General features: G+C 42.0%; 2 protein-coding genes across 6 annotated transcripts in view; both read right to left on the bottom strand.

Moving 5' to 3' along the window:
• Window positions 1–13,177, bottom strand: part of bmp6 (bone morphogenetic protein 6) — a 46,952-nt gene extending 33,775 nt beyond the window's left edge. Inside the window, exon 1 of the mRNA XM_010741625.3 lies at window positions 12,249–13,177. Coding sequence (XP_010739927.1) covers window positions 12,249–12,657 — 409 coding nt within the window. The 5' untranslated portion in view covers window positions 12,658–13,177. The remainder of the gene's footprint in view (window positions 1–12,248) is intronic.
• Window positions 1–20,555, bottom strand: part of zgc:101569 (probable enoyl-CoA hydratase) — a 47,009-nt gene that overhangs the window by 14,224 nt on the left and 12,230 nt on the right. For 3 of the 5 annotated variants that reach the window (XM_027274285.1, XM_010741621.3, XM_027274284.1), the window contains 3 exons: window positions 18,731–18,880; window positions 17,135–17,250; window positions 16,474–16,672 (listed from right to left, as the gene is read on the bottom strand). In XM_027274285.1, coding sequence (XP_027130086.1) covers window positions 16,565–16,672; window positions 17,135–17,250; window positions 18,731–18,880 — 374 coding nt within the window. In that variant the 3' untranslated portion in view covers window positions 16,474–16,564. Of the gene's footprint in view, window positions 1–14,054; window positions 14,170–15,442; window positions 15,758–16,473; window positions 16,673–17,134; window positions 17,251–18,730; window positions 18,881–20,555 lie in introns of those variants that run through there. The other 2 variants (XR_003461580.1, XM_019253070.2) reach the window with 2 other exon arrangements.

Below are 20,555 nucleotides of genomic sequence, written 5' to 3' on the forward strand. Positions count from 1 at the left end.
TGAGCAAAACAAAACATTTCTGTGGGTTTAGGCCTCACTTTATTTATGCTGTGTCAATACAGGGATGATGGTTGTCAAGAATCCCCTTTTATTTGTCAGGCTTTGTGGGAAACCATCTGAAGACTGAGCACACTGGCATGTTTTTGTGTGTGTGGTAGTCTTAGTATTTATTCTATGTGGACTGCTTATTCATTATGCCCAGGTTGCTTTATGGGTAGTTGTTTTCATCCCTGCCTGTATGCGTGTGCCTTTATTTGTCATGACACATATTTTGTGTGTGTGTCCATGTGCCTCTATCAACTTGCAGCAGCAGTAAAGAGGCCTGCTATAGTGATCTGTGGTTAATGTCTGCTTTTGGGCAGCAGGTGTGCATGTGTTTGAGTGTGCGTGTATACGTGTGTGTCTGAGCTAGACCGGTCTGGTCCCAGATTTAGAGGAGGAAGCCGGTGTCAGGGCCAGGAGATGGATCTCTCCTGAGGGATCCGATAAATAAGGAAAAAATATCTTTGAAAAAGGGAAACGCAGCTGTTTCCAAAGGAGAAGTCAAAATATTGGTGACTTTGCATTCCAGAGCCACAAGGTAGAGAAGGCCAGCTCACTCGGTGATGCTGTTTGGTACTTTATTTTCCCTCCCTCTCACTAAGAACACTTTCTCTTCCCTCTCTGCCTCTCAGCACATCTTTTCTTCCCTCTCTACCACTATAACTCCCTATCCTCACCTCTCTGTCTGCCTTTCTTTCCCCTCCACTCTCTCTGTCATGAAGACAGTTGAGCCTCCGTGCGATTCCCTCTGGAAAGTCCGTGGTGACCACAACGCATTTCAGCGGCTTAGAAGCAGAGCATATGATCCACTGATAAATCAGTCTGGGCCAGCTTCAATCTCCCCCCTGGGCTGACTTACATGTAAGACCTACTGCTTGTTTTACACACAGGCACAGCTCCAAAAACAGCGACGGTAACCAGATACCTGGATATTCAAAAAGCAGGTGGGCCTTGAGGAAAATCAGGAGAAAAATAATCAATGTTTCTAATAATACATCTGTCCACTATGTCAACACAATATTGGTGAGATGAAAGTGTTCTCTTTCTTTGTGTTATGTGAGTTTTTTGCTGAAAGCAAAAATGCACGTCCCAAATGCCGTTCAAAATTATGTGTTATTACAGTGTGGGGGCCCCCAGTGGGAACCGTTTCCTAAACACTTTTCTCTAAATGTACAATGCTGCGCACTAAACGTGAAGTCAGAGCAACGTGTTTTTAAAACCTACTGTAAAACACAATTTAAATATAGGTGAGAAATGTTGCAGCAATGGTAAAAACCACGTCCATTTAAAAGGGAGAAAGTAGTGTGCTAAACTACTGAAGTTGTGCAAATTAGTTACATTTTTATTTTGGGGTTGTGATTATAGATTTAATCCAATTTCGGGATTTTACATCTTGTGTTAATATAATGATCTGTCCAAATCAAAACAGTGCAGAGTTGTGGCTGATGGCCATGTTAGGGAATAATTCTGGTTCATTATAACTTAATTCTGATAAGTAAACATGCTAACTCAGCCAGATGTTAGAACACACATTATTATTTGGAGGTGAAACTGAAAGTGAGTACAACCGAACTATTGGTAATGAGCATAGAAAAATAAGTGTGCTAGAGAGTTTGATGTTACAAGTTACATTACCTGTTTTCTCTTCAAAGCAAGTCACAACACGGGAGTTTCAATCATCTGACCGCTTGTGTTTCTTGTTCTGTCTCACTTCTTTTTAACAATCTTAGAAATTGTGTTGGTGGGTACAATGTTTTTATCCAGGATGAAAATTACGGCTGGAACTACAAAAATAAGACCCAACTTATAATAAACTTGAATTATCTTTTAATATGATACGTCTGTCTTACGCAAGTAAGGCTTTGACTATATCCACATGATCGCAATACCACGGTCGTCTGAAGTCCTACCGCAGTTTTTTGTTGGGTCAGTCTCATGTTATTCCATTACCCAGTGTGTTTGAGGTCTGTCATTAGCATTGGCGGTAAATGGCAAAACCGCAGAGATATGTTGCTTTTTCATTGCGGTAAGAAAAGATCTGAGCCCTAAGCTTAAGTAGAAAGGAACAAATGGAAATGCAATGTTGTTGGATGTTAAAGATGTAAAAGGTTATCCTGAAAAACAGCATAACAACAACAGGCATTATGCTAAATAGTTGATGTAGATTATTACCAATATGGTCACCACACTGGGCAAAAAGATGTCTAATACGAAGACCCAAGACATTCTGGACAACGGTCTATGATATAACAGGGAGACATCATTAAAAAGATGTCTTGCTCATTATGTAAGTGTCAGAGGTACATTCCTCTTAGATTACATATAAAACCAGCTGGACTCAAACAGCAGCTAATGTCAGACAGTATATACATTGTGTGTGTGTGTTATTGTACAGTGCGTGAAAAAAGGCACTGATAGTGAGAAATGTAGATGTACATGACTAAAAAAGGGAGACTTCCTCTTGGAAAAGGATTCATACTGGACTTTTAAACAGTCAGATAAGGTATCCAGGAGACTGGCTGCTTAGAGGTGTGGAAAGTGTCCATACAGGAGGAAGGACTGGGCAGAGTTTCCCCTGCACATCCTTAGTGATAAGATCCTTTTATCCAGAAAGCCTCACGGCCCTGGGAGTGGATACATTTTTCTTATGGGTGGCCTCGCTGGTAGTCAAACCCCTAACCTCTGGACATTAGTGTGCTGTTTCTACCCTGCGAGTTATGACTAACGCTAAATAATAACTAATCTGTTATTTATTTTATTTACCTCTCACCTGCCTGTCCATCTTTTCTGCATTTGTAGTTTCATTATCTCTATATTATGCTCTCTTTTCCTTTTCCTTTCTTCTGTCAGCATATGCATGTCTTGCTTCTCTTTCTCCTCTTTGCAATTTTTCTCATCTCTCTCTTCCTCCTTGCCTCCCTCCATCCCTCCCGTCTCCGACTGTTTTCCTGTCAGTATCATGTTTGGAAAGTCAGCCCGCGGGTCAGCCTAGGGCTCGTAAATTTGTCAACGGCAGCGCGGTTGAAAGGGAGGCTACTTGCTCGGGAGGGTCAGGAGCATCTGTGCTCACATGGGGCCTTTTTCTCACTGTGGACCCATGGTTGTTGTTTCAGGCACGTCCTCTTTAGAGAGCCGACCAGCCTGGGAACATGCAAGGAGGCCGAGGGGTGCAGTTTTCTTTGTGACACCAGTATTTGATGAAAACGTCTTGTATAACGAGGTGGGAGTTCTTGTTTTCTAACAAGTACATTCAAAAGCACTTCAATTATCAGTGCACACACCACACACACACAGGCCAAGTCACATAATGTCACTTGGTTGACTGTGCTTTGCATTGGTGAGTGATTACATTCATTCCCTAACCCTTGACCCTGACCTTTGAGGAAAACTCCACCCTAACACACTTATCACTGTCAAATAAATGGCTATTGTTGATCTTCCCTATGTTTCTGGGTCCATTGTGTTTAGTTGTGCAGTACTTTTCTAAGTTGTGAGAATACCTGGCTAAAGTCTATATATTCAGCTGGTGCAATATACTGAAAATAAGCAAAGTTGGTGATGGGGGCGTGGGTTCATCAACTAAATTAGAGAGCTGAGCACAAAATAACTCAGCACCGATCATCACTCATGGGTGGTATGCAGCATCTGCAAGCTACCCTTCCCTCTCAATATATCTGTTGTCTATCATCAAACTTAAAGCCATGTCCTGATGCTGGCAGCAGTTGTTAATTTTACAGGTATTTGGTCAGAGTTTGATCAAATTTGAGTTCCAACCTGATATTGGTGCTAGATTATTACAACTGATCCTGAGGGACAGTTCGATCAAATAGACATTTCATTGAAAATGTATGATGTCAACCTCATGGTTGCACTGCAAGAAAAGTGAGTGATCGTCTACTGTCCATCACTTTGGACTGACAGACTAGGCGCTACCGACATGTTTCTACCATGTTTCTCTGACCATAAAATATCTTCAAATGGCACTCATAAAAACACAAAGACATTTGTGTACACATAAGTGTATATGTAGCTCCCAGAACAAACACTCACTCACACCCTCTTTCCTCTGCTCCTTCAAGGTCACCAAAGGCTTTAAATCACCTTTCATCTGTCCCAGAGTTTTTCACCCTTCAAGCATTCTCTGGGTGTGCCTTTCTTCTTTCCTCTCTTCCCTCCTTTTATCTCTCTTCCTCTGCCTTTTTATTTACTAGAGATAACTCCCTGCATGTTTCCAGGTGGCTTCACAGAAGAATTTGACATCGGGAATGTTTACCGTGACATTTACGCCATTCCTGTCAGCCTCGGTCATCTCCATTACCAGAATGAGCCTCTCCGGGAGAGCAAACGACGGGATCATTATGAGAATGGATAGAGTTTACTGGGCACACAAGGACATGCCGATTTGGAGTTCAGTGGTTCACAAGTTCACAACATTTTTTAACACTGGGGTGGACCAGAAATTCCAAAGACATATCAACCTGTGTTTATAGAAAAAGCTTGAGTCCTGTACTTTGTATTGCATTATAGGTTGTGTCAAGTCAAGAAGACTCTGAATCAACTTGCATTTTAGTTGAATGAATGCACTTTTGTTTTTTTTTAGCTGCATCACAGTACACAGAGGAACACAAGGATGTCAGGCTGTAAACTTCATGAAACGGTGACGGACTGTTGGAAGCTAAGAAGAGTGACAACAACAACAATGGAGGGCAAGCTCTCTGTTCTAGTGATTACTCTTAGGTCAACCACATTTCTCTTCTACTGCCATTCACTGTAATTGACTTTTCAGCTGACAGAGCTGCCCGGTAGGAGATATGCTCCATGGTAGTATTTTGACATCACAGAGGATGAAGAAAGGCATCACCGGGTAAAACACAAGTCTCATATAGGCTGATATAGGCTGACACATAAAAGTCATAATTGAAGTAAGTGCAAAATCCCAGGAGTCCCATAGAGTCAGGAGTTAAAAAAGTACCTAGAAACCAGAGAAACAAATGGTCGGAAAAAGGAAGTGCTAAGTATTCCTGTTCAAGGAATTAAAGAACAGAAAAGCAGTGGTTTCCAAACTGTTTTAAACCACAGCCCAAGAAAACAAGATTTTTTTTTTCATGGCATCCTACCAGTTCAGTATTTCTTTTATTTTGCATTAGGTTTTGCACATGAAGTGTCTGCAGGGAAAATATCAGAAGTATTCTGTGGTGCGTTTTATTGTGTTTTTAGCCTTCTTCCTGTGAAGTGTGTGCAATCTGATATTGGCAATACCCACCATTATATTACTTGTTATTGGATCAAAACCCAAAATGTCAGTCAGATCCTTATCCTTATCAACATTTCCCTGAGCTGTGTTGATTGTGTCAAATATTTCCATCACTTCCTCAAACAGTTGTGGATTTGGAAAACATGTGAGCCAGGCATCTTTAACAACTTTAACAAATTGCCTAAAGTGTGAGCTATTGTGTTGCTAATCTCTAAAAGTCTCAGCTACGCCTCATTTATATTGTTTTTAAAAACAGATGATGAATATGAGGTTCAAGCAGATGTGTGTGGTGACTCCCAGCTGTTTTCCATCAAAATAACAGCTGCATGTTGATGCACTTTGCACCAGTGCCACCTATGGCATCCACATGTTCCTATAGAATACTCTATTTTGTTCTTACGTCACCCTCAATCCTCATCACATCCACCTAAAGTCCAGCACAGGCAGCAGGTGTTTTAACTTTCAGCAGAGTGGATTTTGTGGCTTTGGATTTATTTGTAGTTAGAAATGCAAAAATCGGGGAGAAATGCAGCAATCAAAACAAAGGGACACACTTGTTTGCATCCTTGCCTCTCTCTTTCACATATACAAACGTTGTATATACAAACACAACCTCTCTCGCTCACACACACACAAAGGCACACACGCTAATTCCAGGTTAATGATCTCCTCTATGTGGCCTCCTCATAGCTAGTTAAACACAAGACAAAGGCTGACAGTTTTACGGTGCTTTTAGAAGGAAAGAGCGATGCAGGAGTAAAAATACGCACACGCTCATTTAGGGGTTACAGCAAACACTAAACATGCAAAACTACAACTGCAAGTTAGAAAAAAAAGGCTTTGTAAGCACTATGACACAATGAAAAGTCATTATATATACATGAACATGATTTGCCATTTTGTGCCAGACTTCAATATTTTTAAATAGTGCCTTTTCATGCCAAGACGTTTTTCTTTTGAGGCTGGAAAAGCCTTTAAAACTGCATTTGGACCACTAGACTCTCCAGTGAAATCCATACTATAATCAATATGTGCAATACAGGGCCAACAACCTAATATATTGTGTGATGTCTGTTTAGAAGAGTTCCTGAAGGAGGCCATCACACAACCTGTTTCTGATCAGCTGCCTCTTGTTGGACAGTATGTGGTTAAGACTCCTCCTGAGCTTTTTGCCAGACTGATTTGAGAAATCAAGTGAATGCAGCAATATATATATATATACGCACAGACAGAGAGAAAAAGAGACATGTAAAGACAGACAGATATGGAGAAAACAACAGATGTGTGAGAGGACAGTGAAGCACAGCAGAACAAACAGTGCAAATTCCTCCATGCCTGCACCCAGAAGTGATAAATGGGAGCAGCGGGCCCTAATCAGATGTTCCGCCAGGGTTATCGGCTCCGTTCGATAGATCGTTACCAGCCGTGAGTGTGCCTCACTTCACCTCCTTATCTCGTCACACTCCTCCATCCCACGCCACTATCACTCCCAACTGGAATGTCCAATGAAGACATGAGAGTGGACGGGAGATGAAATGAAGACGGAGAGAGAGAAAACAAGGCAAGAAGTGTAATCTCTGTACTTAGCCCCGATCTCTGCTGCCATCTCGTCAAGTTGGGGAGTTATGGCGTGAGAGGGAGAGATATCATCAGGGTGGGTGGGCGTGTAGGTAGTGGGGTGTTAAGAGCAGGGTGTGTGACAGAGATGACTTCAAGTGTAAATGGAATGCTCTCTTATAAATGGTTATCTGCTGACCTGAGGGTCGACCAACCATGTGTGTGTGTGTGTATACACCTCCATCCATCTACGTATACGCACACAGCAAAAAGATAGCTGCATCAATTCCTCCATCTACTGTGGATTATACAAACAGAAGACACACACGCCCTTCAAGGTTTGTGGCAAAGACTCAGATAGACAATAGAGTTGTCCTGCAACACCATGTCTTTTATGTCAGACATAAAACTGGACTGGAAAAGACATAATCCAGTTAACTGGAGATGTTTCCTCCATCAATCCTGTTTGTTTCTTGAGGCAGCTGTGTGTTTTGCCAGAGAGCTTGACAACCAATACAATCCAAACACGAGAAAAAGGAAGGACTTTAAAATACTGTAACTCAATAAGCAGAATTATTTGTATATCTTGGGTCATTCTTGAACATCAGTGCAAGTTCAAGTGAACTTGTAGCGGCAGTGAAATATCTGATACTGTAAACAGATGAAAACAAACACAGAGGTTTGCAGTTTGTTAATGTAATTTTTCTCACCATTGCAGGAAAGGTTGCAGCGGCCAAGTTTATGTCTCAGAAAATATCCTTTACTCAGCTGCAGCATATCTTAAATTCCTCGCTTAACTTCTGGCTAATACTGTTTACGGTATGCTCTAAGTTGAGGTGAAGTGACGGGTGGTCTTGTGTTCTGTTCTGTTCTACTCTCTGAGGCTTTGCAGGAAGTGTTTCAAGACGGTTTAGTGAAAAATTTCCAAAGCTCCCTTCTGCATCAAACAATTGACTCTTTGATTGAAGCCAACTAATTATTTGATCATGCTGGGGCTTTGGGACACGTTTCACTGCAAAGGAAGTGGCTTACCTAGGTTTAGGCATTGAGAAATGCAGCCAGGCATCATAAGACAAGGAAAACAGGCATTTAATAAGGGCATTTCATTTCAGAATAAGCCCAGGGCTGTCTGGACCCGGCTAATCTCCTGAAAACCCACTTCTTAAAGCTTCTAGCTTGTTTGCCTTTAAAGTGTGGGAGGTAGGCTGGTAGAAATCCAGGTTGTTGACTTAGGTAAGAGGTCTAGTGACAGCTCAGCTATAGCCATGCAATGGGGTGTGCAGAGTCAGAGAAGAGAAGAAGAAAAGGAGGTTAGTATGATGACAGACAAGTGCATGAAGGCATAAAATAATTTTATAATATTTGAGCTACAGGAGGCATGTGTGATTCAACTTTCCAGACACTGGAACGTCTTTAAAAAGGGCCACATTTACACACAGCCACTTCATGTGTCTTGGGAAGACTGGATTGCTATCCGATATCAAAAAAGCCAAGCGGGAATGCAACCAAGAAGCATTCGAGAAAATCTGATCGTTGGTCGGTGGGACTAGCCATAGAGGACCTGTCCCTCTTATGATAACAGCTGAAGTGACCCTGGAAAGTAGCTCCACATATGCAGCATTTGTTAACCCCAGTCAGGTCATTGAATGATTTGTATGGGTGCAAAAAATGTTAAGAAACCAATCTCCTGGATTTGAGTAGTACTGACCCTGACAATGCAATCAGATTTGTGATCCGGCTAATTTAAGACATATATGCAGTGAAACAAAAGTTTGTTACAGCCCATCTGGAGTTTATGTAATAATGAGACGCTTGAAATGATCAGTGTAAACCAGGACTGTGCCAATTATAATGAATGTGTGGTCAAGCTCACCTGTTCATCATGGAAGAGTGTTTAAAACTAGTAAAAGTAAAAGAAGATCAACTTTAAAACCACAGATGGATTTTCCTGGATTATTATGGAACCTTCTCTCTGGTAAGACCAAGCAGACAAACAGCAAAAGATGGGAGAGCAAACAAACTTTTGGCTGCGCTCTGAGCCAAGTCAAGCTTAGAGAGGCCTCCCCACCTGTCTGTCTGGCTGGCTGGCTGGCTAGCCTGGGAGCGCAGCGGTGAATTAAACTCATCACAGTTAAACACAGATGACACAGGAACAACATTTGGAGTTCCTCTTCTGTGACCTGTGAAACCAAAGCCATTTCTGTGCATCCTTGACTCATCATAACCACGAGGTTATGCTCAACCACGAAAGCCAAACCTGATAAGAATAGCACAGTTTCCCCTTGCTGGCTATTATAGCCCTCACAGTAACTGCGGGTACTCATATACCCAATGCTCACTCATTAATTGAGTGAGCATTGACCTCTTGTATTTGTTTTCCACTGGGATGCACCTTACCAATATTGGTCAGTGTCTCCCCACTCACTCTACAATACATTACCTTGTGAAGGATTTATAAAAGGTTTGTGAGCAGACACCAGCATCTGAAAGCGTCATCCTTTTTCCACTAAATATGTCTCAACTGGAGTTCTCCTAAAATATAAATATGAAAAAAGACGCAATTGTACATAAAACCACACACGGAGTCTTCTCAGAGGCACTTTTCCATAATTTTCTACACATGTACTACTGCTAAGTATATTCAAGTGTCTGTTTAATGTAAAATTATCGGTTTCCACCCATAAATAAGATCGTAAAATCATTTGATATCATGTTCAGAGTTGGTGCATTTGCACGTTTAAGCCACAAATCTGTTATCTGCATCTGTGTGTGCACGGGACAAACAAAACGGGACGCAGTCATAAACAAGAAACACTTGAAAGCTCTACTGCAAGTCTTGAACTCCACAGGCAGACCTTTAACAGTGACTGCTACCATTACCAGAGGACCCTGCTGGGCATTAGGACATGTTCGGAGCTGCAGCGTGTCACACAGCATGAGTCATTCAGCACACAGTGTCACTTCACTAGACCTCAGTGGAAAGCAGGACGTCCGCAAGGCAAACAGTGATGAACGTGCTATTCTAGGAATGAAGATGAAAAAGGAGAGCTGGAAAATATGTTTCTGGTCGCCCAATTTAAAGTTTTCCACCTCTTGCTCTGCTTTTTTTTTTTTTTGTCAATGGGTCATTCTGAACAAGTGATGAAAGCTAAAGAGAATAGATGACTGAACAAGTGGTCTACATGAATCATGTGGTATGGTGGGGGATACATATGGTTCACAGAGAGCGCACTTGAGACTGGATGTAACGCAGGGGCTCTTAAATCTACCCGAGCCCCAAGAGGATACCCTCAGAAAATGAGGTCTCTATCTGTGCTACTGCCGCAGCTGGCTGTGAAACACATCAGTTCAGACTGAAGCTTAAATCACTGTCATCTCTTTATTTGCTATGGGTCACTTTAAAGTCTGAGATTCTTACATCTTCACGCAGGGAGGATCTGCTAACGTAAAAGGTAAATCCTGTTTTAAATCAGATCATCAGTGTAGACAGAACCGCTGCGTTCTTCTCTGCTTGACACAAACACAGATTACACAGGGAAGGTGCCTTTCATTGAATAGGTCTGCTTCTGGCTGTGTCTGCTGATCCTGCTCCATATTTTTCAGATCACTTCAGACAGATTGTTTGGCTGCTATGCTTTTCTTCCTTTCATTTATCTTGATTCTAATTTGTAGTTTCACTTTGGCCACACGTGATATCCAGATTTTTAGGCCAGTTTTGAAACAAAAAGGACCACCCAGAAGAGTTTCAGGCCTCTTTCTACTATAGCTTTCTAAGTCGCTCCACATAAACCGCTCCAAACGAGCAAGAGACACATTAAAAACCAATCGGATGGCGATGACACACGGTAGTCGTGCAAGGCCTTATTTGCAAAGCAGATGGAAAGCCTTGGCCTGTCCAACATTAATTACAATCACATTCAGGGAGGAAGCCGTCCCTCCTCCAGGGCGGTTAGGACTGTGTGTACGGCTGGAGGAGATGGCAACCTAATCCCCCGGTCACCGCAGAAATCTGAGGGAATCGTCAAAAGATGCACAGGACGCGATTAATCAAAGTGGAGAGCCAGATGTGCAACAACACACAAGTATAAACCCAAACTTACACAGCACAGGAATACCAAAACCACAGACACAGAAACACCACGCCGCCACCATCACACTCCCACACAGAAGCCAACAGAGGGGCTTCGATATTTGAGACCAAAACGACGGCCTCCTTCTGTCTGAATATCTGGTTTTCATCACTACATGTTGCAACACCAATACTCACAGGACCAATAAGTAGAGAAACATTTGCTCTTTCTAACTCCACTCCTAATTCTCTCCTCAGTGTGTGGCACTGGGTGACTATTAAATGATTTATAGAAAGGTGAGTGGGAAATTATTTTAAGGACTTCCTGTTTGAAGAGAAGTTAAAGGAAGACTACATTCTTCAGCAGTGATACATTCCCACTGTTCTCATGGCCTGGATCATGACAATGCCCTTAGTTCCCAAGGAGAACGACAATCAATCTGGATTTAAGCCTCCTTGTCCACCAGCGTTTGACTCTGGCAGCGCCTCTGTTTATCTTAAGGCGCTCTGTTTAGAGTCTCCCAGTAAACACTGGAGCTGCTAATGGAAGGAAGGCCTTTTGGCTTTTATGTTCCAAACTCGTTATGATTAAAGTGTCCCTCTTCATCGTCACTGGGGCTAATTAAAGACAAATCTGCTTGGGTAACACAAACAATGCAACGCAATTTACGCACAGAAACCGCAACTCGCAGCGCTGGAGGTCAACGGCAGGAATAGCCCTTTATATACAAATACCAGCGGTGGTGGTTGATGGTTTGCTGAGGATACTAGGTCTGTTTTTTCCCGCGAAGACATAAATCATGGAGTAGATTGCACAGCAGGACTGACCACAGAATTTCGGTCCTATAAATGAGCGGAGGAGGGCAAATCTGTCCGGTGGACGTGAAACAATAAATTACTCCGGAACAATACATACCTCATCAGTTTTTTCGAACCCACAGAGGAGATGAGGGGGGAGTATCGGTGCGGTTCACACAATGATCTGTTACTAAACGTGCCTAATGGTGCGTGTGTTGTGATAGTGTCAGTGATGGAGTGGTAAATTAAAAATCTGGGTCATATATGAGCTCGTTGACATAATTCCAAAGTGAAAAATAAATAGAAAAATATATTTTAAGATGAAGAGGAGGTCTTATTCATGCTTCCTTTTTTAAAAATCATATCCTTGTAAATTTATATCATTTTGCTGTGTTAGATTCTCTCACCTTGCTTGTGCCAAACACCTGTTCACCCTTAACTCAATCGCTCAAAGTGAGATGTCTAACAAAAACATCTTACCAGAGCGCAATTACGCACAAAAACTAACCGTAAACTCAAGGGACTTACCCAGATTGACGAAGCTCATCACCATATCTGCGTCATTTAGAAAGGCAGTTTCTTGATATGTGGCCAGAGGAGGACTCTGGGTCGTACGCATAGTCTGATATCGGTCCAGCATGCCTTCCACTTGGCTTTTCTCTTCGCTTGATATGGTGTTGTATAAGTCCAACATGAACAGAGGAGCGGAGTTGTACTTTCCGTGCGACAGATGCGGTCTCGGTCTGTGCGGCAGCCCGAGGATGGACAGGATCTCTTTCTGCATCTCTCTCTTCTCGTGCGTCCGCAGCCGCCGGTGGATGAAACCCGGGTGCACTTCGCTGTTTCCATCCAGTGAATAATTACTCCCCGCGACCAGGAACATGCAGTAATAAGCGCTCCACCACAATCCGACCAAGGCAAGCCAGCAGCTGGTCATGGTGTTGTCCCGCTGTGCTCTCCGGAGTCCCAAGTGTGTCTGGCCTGGAGTTTCAGTCGCTTATCCAAATGTAAAATGTGCGTAATGGCAACCAAAGTCCGTCCGAGCGCGCTCTTATCTGTGGCAGCCGCAGATCAAAAGCGAGAAAAGACTCGTGTATCAAGCCATTTGAAATACTTTCTAAAGAGAAAAGCGCAAAATAGTGTCGGCCCTGCTTTCATTTCTGATTCCCGTAGCGCGCTGTGCTGCTTCAGGATAAAGTGCACCATGTGAAACTTTATTCTGAGCGCTCCGGTAAAGTCGGTCAAAAGACACCGTTTGATACGAAGTTCACTAATAAAACAACAAGTCCTCTGACAGAAGCCATTTTACTTAAGCGGATATGTTTGCTCTCCAAAAACTAAGATTTCCAACCGTTGCGCACTGACAAAAGCCGCCCTTTAACAGCTGAAGTGGTCTCAGTGACGGTCACCTACTCCTACAGACTGTGTGTGAGACTCTAACAGGAATCCGCAGGTTGCAGTCCATAATATGCGTGCGCGCGCGTGGACGTGTGTGTGTGTGTTCGCGTGTGTGTGTGTGTGTGTATGCGTGTCCAGAAACCGCCCACTCCGTGCGCACTTAGCCAGAGGTGGAGCTCTTCAGGCTACAAGGACAACTCTAACATCATATTTCCATATTTTGTTCGCTGCAGAGCAACAGCCTGTCTATTCTCATTAAAACGTTTGCGTTTATATCTCTCATAATGCTCCTGTTATCTGTTACAGCCTCTGTGGTATTTTAACTCCATCAGTTTTTGATTTTTGAACTTCTTTATGTTATTACTCATATTGGGGTGCAGCTTCAGTTCAGCCATGTGCTTTTTAGTTTCTTGCAGCGGAGTATGTTGTTTTTCTGTAACATCTTGAATGAATTTACTCCTCGAGAATCTGATAAATTACGCACTTTAACGAGACTGTCAAGTCTGCTATAATGAAGGATGGCTTCCATCTTTACGCATCCAGAGGCAAGGTGTGTGTCCACTCCGGTTAGGCTGAATAAAATGTTGCCCAGTTGAGGCACGACCCCTGACGATGGAGTGGGAAACAGCAAGCAAAGAGGCGCAGCACCTCCAGAGAAGTGATCTGCTGTCCGCCAAACACGGAGATAAAAGCTCCTAAATATTCCAATTTAATTCTATAACACATCAATTTTAAACCAGCTGCACGATCCAAAGTAACAGCCTTAATTAAAAATGCACCAATATTATTAAAATACCTGCTTCAAAAGGTCATGCTGTATTAATATACAGCTGAATTTGTCCCAGAAATCTTTTATGTGATCATTAAAAATTTCTTTTAAATCCTCATTTGCTTCTCTCCTTCCCTCCTTCCTCTCATCATTCCTTACACCCTAACCTGTGTTATGTCTTCATGGTGCCTTCAGACTGTGATGGTCCTGATGATAAGGCCCAAAGGTGTCCATATCTCTCTGCGTCTCTGCTACTGCTGCTGCTGCCAGAGCCTATCTTATCTGCATGTGAAGAGTGAGAACCAGCATCAAAGCTACACATACCACCACCAAACACACACACACACACACACACACACACACACACACACACACACTTCACTGCTGGGTAGCTTCCAGACTAAATACAACATCCCACTTTAATACAGCTAAAACTAAAAGTCATATTTTTACTTTGTAGCATGTTACAGAATCGTGTCTTTTTGCATATTATTACACGTTCACTAAGGCGTTTGTAGACTTTTATTTAAGATTACCGTCAACCAGTGCGTGCCATACCATACCAGAGGAGATGTTTTGATTTTAAAAATGTTTTTCTATCCTTCAAGCAGAACCCCCTTCAGTACAGTATGAAAATAATAACTTAAAGCTTGTTTGAGATAAAATCATGTGCGTACCTGTGCGTGTGTGTGCGCTTGAGAGGAAACCAACAGATCAAACTCTAAAATAACAACCAGGGCTGAAGACACCATACTGGGCTGACAGAGAACCAGTGCTCTCAAGGTTGTCATTTATCAGCTGTTTTTAGTTTGTCTTGGACTCAAAAGTCCCGTTTACTTAAATTCCTGATTTATAATACAGATTCAGCGGTTAAGCCTTTGTTGGCTCTCGCACTAAACACAGAAACAGGGAGAAAGTCCTTTTGCGGACAAAACTATGAAAGGAAAACGGGGTGATTCTGACCGCTTTATACGAGTCAGCGCATGGAATCCATGTTTTAAACACTTCATGGGCCATTAACCATGTGTCATATTAAACAAACACAAACCGGCACCAAAACATCCACAGCTTCTTCGTCATTGGTGCTTTCTAGTCCTATCCAGTGACCCGGTGATAAACAAGCTGCACGCTGTTGGCTGACAATGATTGAAAAAAAAGCACTTAAATACTTCTATATGTCCTTAACATTTTGCTTGACATTAAGCAACTGTGTGTGTGTGCATCCCCGGAGGCAGAGCAGGTGATGTGTGTGTATGCTGGATGAATTGGGAGCAGAGGGAGGAGGAGGAAACATTAAACAGAGGTTCTGTGTCCTGTCATCACACTGTCTAGACAGGACACCTCCTAGACCTAATGAGGTCTTTGTCTGTCTTTATCTATCTCTTTTACACACACGCGCGCGCACACACACACACACACGCATCACAATATATCTTGGTTTTAGTTCATCTTCTGTCTTCCTGTGAGACATTTTTATTAAAGAGCATTAAAAAGGTCACAGAGGAGTTCAGACAGAGAGAATCTTGTGTGCGTGCTCAAGTATGACACACACACACACACGTCCGTCCAAAAACGCAAAATTAAGGGGAAGTGTGCTCCAAAACCAGAGGAATGCTTACACCTGGCACTGATCTGACAAAAAGTGCTGAATCTTCTGCAATAATTACAGTATATTGCTGTAGTTACTAGGTCGTATGCACACACACACACGCACACACACGCGCACACACACACACATACACAAACACGTTTTATCCCAGTAATCAAGAGTTGTTCAAGTCAAAGGAACAATGGCAAGCTGCAGCACGTTTCATGCTTTTGAAGCCTTCTTAGTCTTTTGTGTTGGATTAGTTTTGTGGTTGCGGCCTTCCTATAGGTAAGAACAACAAAACAAAACATGTATATTTATGATGCATGAATAAAGAAATCATACAAAAAGACTAATATGCACACGAAAAAATGACACTTTGGTTTAGGTTTCAGCTTGGGTTACACCTAGTTTTGGTGAAGACAGATAGAGGTGTGTGTGTGTGTGTGTGTGTGTGTGTGTGTGTGTGTGTGTGTGTGTGCGTGCCCCAGTTTATACTTGATGTGGAGCTCCATTCCCTCCCAACCTCCAAGTCCAAAAAAGAAAATTGTTCTGTACAACAATTGCAAATTGTGATTTTAAAATATATGTTAGACTAACTTTACCTTTTTGTCTCATCTTTCTGGTATTTAGGATGTTATTTCCCCTAAAACTATGTGTATTGCTCATAATTACAACCCACACAAACCTAAATGATAATAATTAAACCTAAAAATACAACAGAGTGAATAAAGTGAACATTCTTACCCTTTTAGTAGGACTTTATTGTAGAATACTGTGGCCTTGCAGTTGAATTTCTTCAAAAAAAGTCAAAGCCTAGTTTTTGTATTTGACACAACTACTACTCACTCAGTGATGCTTAGCTAACAAGCTAATGTGGTTGGACAAGTAATGAGCTAATACAAAATCAATCATATTTAACATCGTCTAAAACAGTACAGAATTTGACCAGGTTTGTTCCGTGTCGTTGAGCGGGCAGAGTTCTACTGTACATTTAAAAACTTAACCATTGTCCTTTAACATGGACACAGAGAGATGTGTTTGATCACCTGTAAAATCACATTTCACGAGGCGTCTGCAAATTACATCCTAGGAGAATTTCCCTCCTCTTCCTGCTCCAGTAGCGAACACGGTTGCACCGGCGACAGATTCTGATTGGATGACAGGAACTCCGTGGTCGATCTCGTACTGCATGGCCTGGACAGAGGACGGCAGATTAAATTAATTTCAAAAGACTTTTTTGTGCATCAGAACGTCTTTTCTTAACTCTACCTGGTAGTGGTTTGAGAGGGCAGAAGTCATAAAGTGATGAATAAAATATGAGAAAAAGCAAGAAATGTGAACTTTAAAACGCTGTGAAAGAACCAAACAAACTTGTAATTTGTAAATAAATGACATTCTGTGGACAGTTTTGATCTGTCTGTAAGACTTTCTGGTAGAAACTTAATGTAAATGAAACTGAAAAGAGAAAACTGTTTAGGTTACCAACAGAAATGATCTCTCAGGAGAAAATGATTTATGTACATTACAATACCAAAAACAACAAGGATTTATGTCAGTAAATCAGCAAAAGAACTGACCTGACCCTTCTGTTTTATGTATGTCATTTGGCCTCACAGATAATCACAGAATATGATTAGAGTAGAACGTTATGTATACCTGTGTGAAGGACGGAGCGTCGTAACAGCTGTACATGGCTGAGGAGCGGTCGGCCCGCAGACACATCTGAGGGAAGGAGCTGATCTGCTCTGCTAACTGCAGGGCTGTGTGTAAAGCTGTGGCAGCAACAGGGAGTTACACATATGAACGTGTACAGAACATTATGCACACACTGGGAAATGCAGCCATTAATAAACATAGGAAATGCATCCAGGTTGCTGTATCTCTACGAGCTGCCACTCTGCCTCCCGGCCCACATGAAAGTACTGGACCACATCCAGATCAGTCCTATGGAAAAAACTACTCCTCATGATGCCACACTTTGATGCCCTGTATATATGTGTATGTGTTGGTAAGCTGCTACTGCTTCGCCTCCCTCTGATGTTAAACCCGCGCTAAGTGATCATCCCTCAGAGAGGCCAATTAGGCCGAGGCTTGACTGTGGGAAGAGGAACTTCCTAAAGGAATTAAGCTAATCTTCTTCTAATGTCTAAGAAGGAGAAGGGGGGGCATCGGCGAGTCACACATGGAAAGGCTTTTTTAGGGATTCAAAGATACAGGAGTGTTCATGCATTAATAAAATACAGGAAATGCCAGATTGAAATGCGTGCGTAGCTTAATCCGCAGACTGCTGCTTGAATGAGTGAGGAGAGGACAGTGCTAATGTTGAGTTATGGCTTCAGTGTGGGTTTTGGTGCCAAATAAAGAAAACAGATTCACTGGAACGAATTTTGATTATATATGTCTGATCTTACCTACAAGACAGTCTCTTAAAAACTATGTTTCCTGAATGAAACTGGGTCACAGGCCTGTTTCTCTGTGGTCTCTCTCTACCTGACTGGTCTTCACAGTGAATAACGATTTCTACTTCCCCCCAACAGACGGAGGACTTCCAGCCTCCCACATATCTGGTCTTCACATCTCTACCCTTTGCCATCAGATGTCCTATAACACTAACTTCAACATACTGTAAACACACCACAAACATCCTCGCATGCTGCACTGGACTGAATTTCCTGAATTTAAGTCATCTTTACCTCACACTTGTCAACACGTTTGTGTTCAGAGTCAAAGAATCTGCCTCTATTTGGCTACTACAGTATGAATCTACAAAAGCTCTGCAATGGCAGTTATTTTTTAGAGTAATAATCCTAAAATTTTAATGATTTAATAACATTTACCAGTGTTTTTACACTGCCATTCCAATCATGAAATACATCCATTTATATAAAGCATAGAAATGAATGCAAATGAGACAGGTATTGTTTGAACATTTTCAATCTGTGCCAATATGATATGAAGTGTCTGAATGATACCAAACTACTTACTGTACATGCATATTTTAGCCCTTTTTATATCAAATTTAATGTCCAGTATCAAAAAATGCTTAATATACAGTAACAGAGTTAAATAATCTCTCCTGTAGATCAGGAAATATCTAATCAAAGATCAGCCTAAGAATCTGACCAAGCATTTAATGCTAATTTTACTAATACAACCAATTCCAGTATTAGCAATGCATTCAGGAGTGATAGCCAGCATCATCTATGACATAGCACTGAAGAACACGCAGTCTACTTAAATAATCTGCAATACCTTGTCCATCAGGAACAACTCGGTTAGCCAGTCCGTAGGCAAGAGCCTCCTGTGCTCCGATTGGCCTTCCGGTCAGAATCAGGTCGAGGGCTCGCGATAGACCAATGAGACGAGGGAGCCGCACTGTGCCTCCGTCAATCAGGGGAACTCCTGAAAGATGAGGAGGTGTTCAGTATAAAATATGTCTCTGTGCCAACATATGACTACAAGGTGTACCAAAGAGAGTGCTTCATCTCAGACCAATGCATTTATACTAAAAGTTCTCTCACACTGGGACCCAAAGGACTGGTTGAATTACCTATTAATCATTTGGTCAGTAAGTATTAGTCCTTTATCAAGATATCAAGACAAATATTCTTCAAGTATCAGCATTGGCTGCTTTTTTTCTGTTTGGCATTATTGCAAAATATCTTTGAAAATGAATGAAGGATGAAAATAATAATGAGCTGAACATCTATCTTCACACGCTGAAGAGTAGTCTGTATTACAGACCGAAATATCTCCACCATCCTGCTGCCCCGTTGCTCTCACGTTTAGAGATGACTGAGTGAAAACTCTATGCATAACCGGGTGGGGGTCTTCTAAAGTTACCTTTGGATTACTTAACTGCAAAAGGTGAAAGGAAATGTAGGCCACTGTGCCAGTGTATTGGGTTCAGGTCACTTCGACTGTGTGAAAACAGCCAAAGAAACACTTAGAAATACATAATATACTCCTGGCATTAATCTAGGTTACAGCTGTCAGGGGAGAAGTTTTTAAACAATTTTACTCCTTAACTGTGACTCTGTTTTCTTTTCGTCAGTACGTGAAAACTAAAACTCCTCCTTACTCTCAATCTCAATGGACACATTTGCATTATTACTGAGTTCAAGAGAGAGAACGAGGGATAGGAGGGAGAGAGAAACAAGACGAGAGAGAGAGAGAGAGAGCACATTGCAAGGTACAGTAAGCTTCTGGCATCTATCCTAATTTCTAAAGAGCACCAGCTGGAATTGGCATACTTTCTACCGTTCAGTGCTCCCAAGTTCCACGCCACAATCCCGACTCCCTAATTCCTCCAAGTCGCTGATTCTATTTGACCGCCCCTTATTGAGAGCACATGTGTCGGACATGTTTTCATAACCCCAAATCATCATGCTAGCTTTCAGGGGGTTTTTTCCTCCCTCCTCTCTCATTCTGTAGGGAGTCGTGGAAATACTGAGATTGTATTCATACTCTACGAGCTCCTCTCTTTCCCCATGTCGTTCAAATAAATTAAATCGGAATACATGGAATACCAGTGTTAATACATGTGCGACCAATCCAGGGGCCTGGTCTGGGTTCAGACAGTCAGCACATATGGCTCTCTGACAGACAGAAGACTGTGATTAGGCGGGGGAGGAGAGTGTTACACTGTCTGCAAATACTAGATTTCACTCAATTTTTCAGTCATCCCCCATTACAGGAATGTATTCTACTGAAATGTAAATTACAGAGTGTACGGATGAGCACCCAGAGCTGATGAAATGCAACATACGTGATGCCTGAATTCCTTTTGCTGCAGTGCAGGTGTGTGTCTTGGTCTGTGTGTGTAAGGTTCAAGGTCTTTTCAATATTGACTGAGACAACAACTGAGTGTGTTTCAGCCAAGGTTTGGCTCTGTTGAGCTTTGTTCTGCACCACATGTAACTACACACACTTACATGCACAAATGCATTCCAATACAAGTACATCTGTTCAGTAGTCCATTGTTTTTCCAACCTTTAGTGTGTTATATATATTCATTAATATACATTATGCATTCATTTTAAACTAACATTTTAAAGGTTAATATCAATATTTAGGT

Source organism: Larimichthys crocea, chromosome XXIII (assembly GCF_000972845.2).
Source record: "Larimichthys crocea isolate SSNF chromosome XXIII, L_crocea_2.0, whole genome shotgun sequence".
Lineage (NCBI taxonomy): Eukaryota > Metazoa > Chordata > Actinopteri > Sciaenidae > Larimichthys > Larimichthys crocea.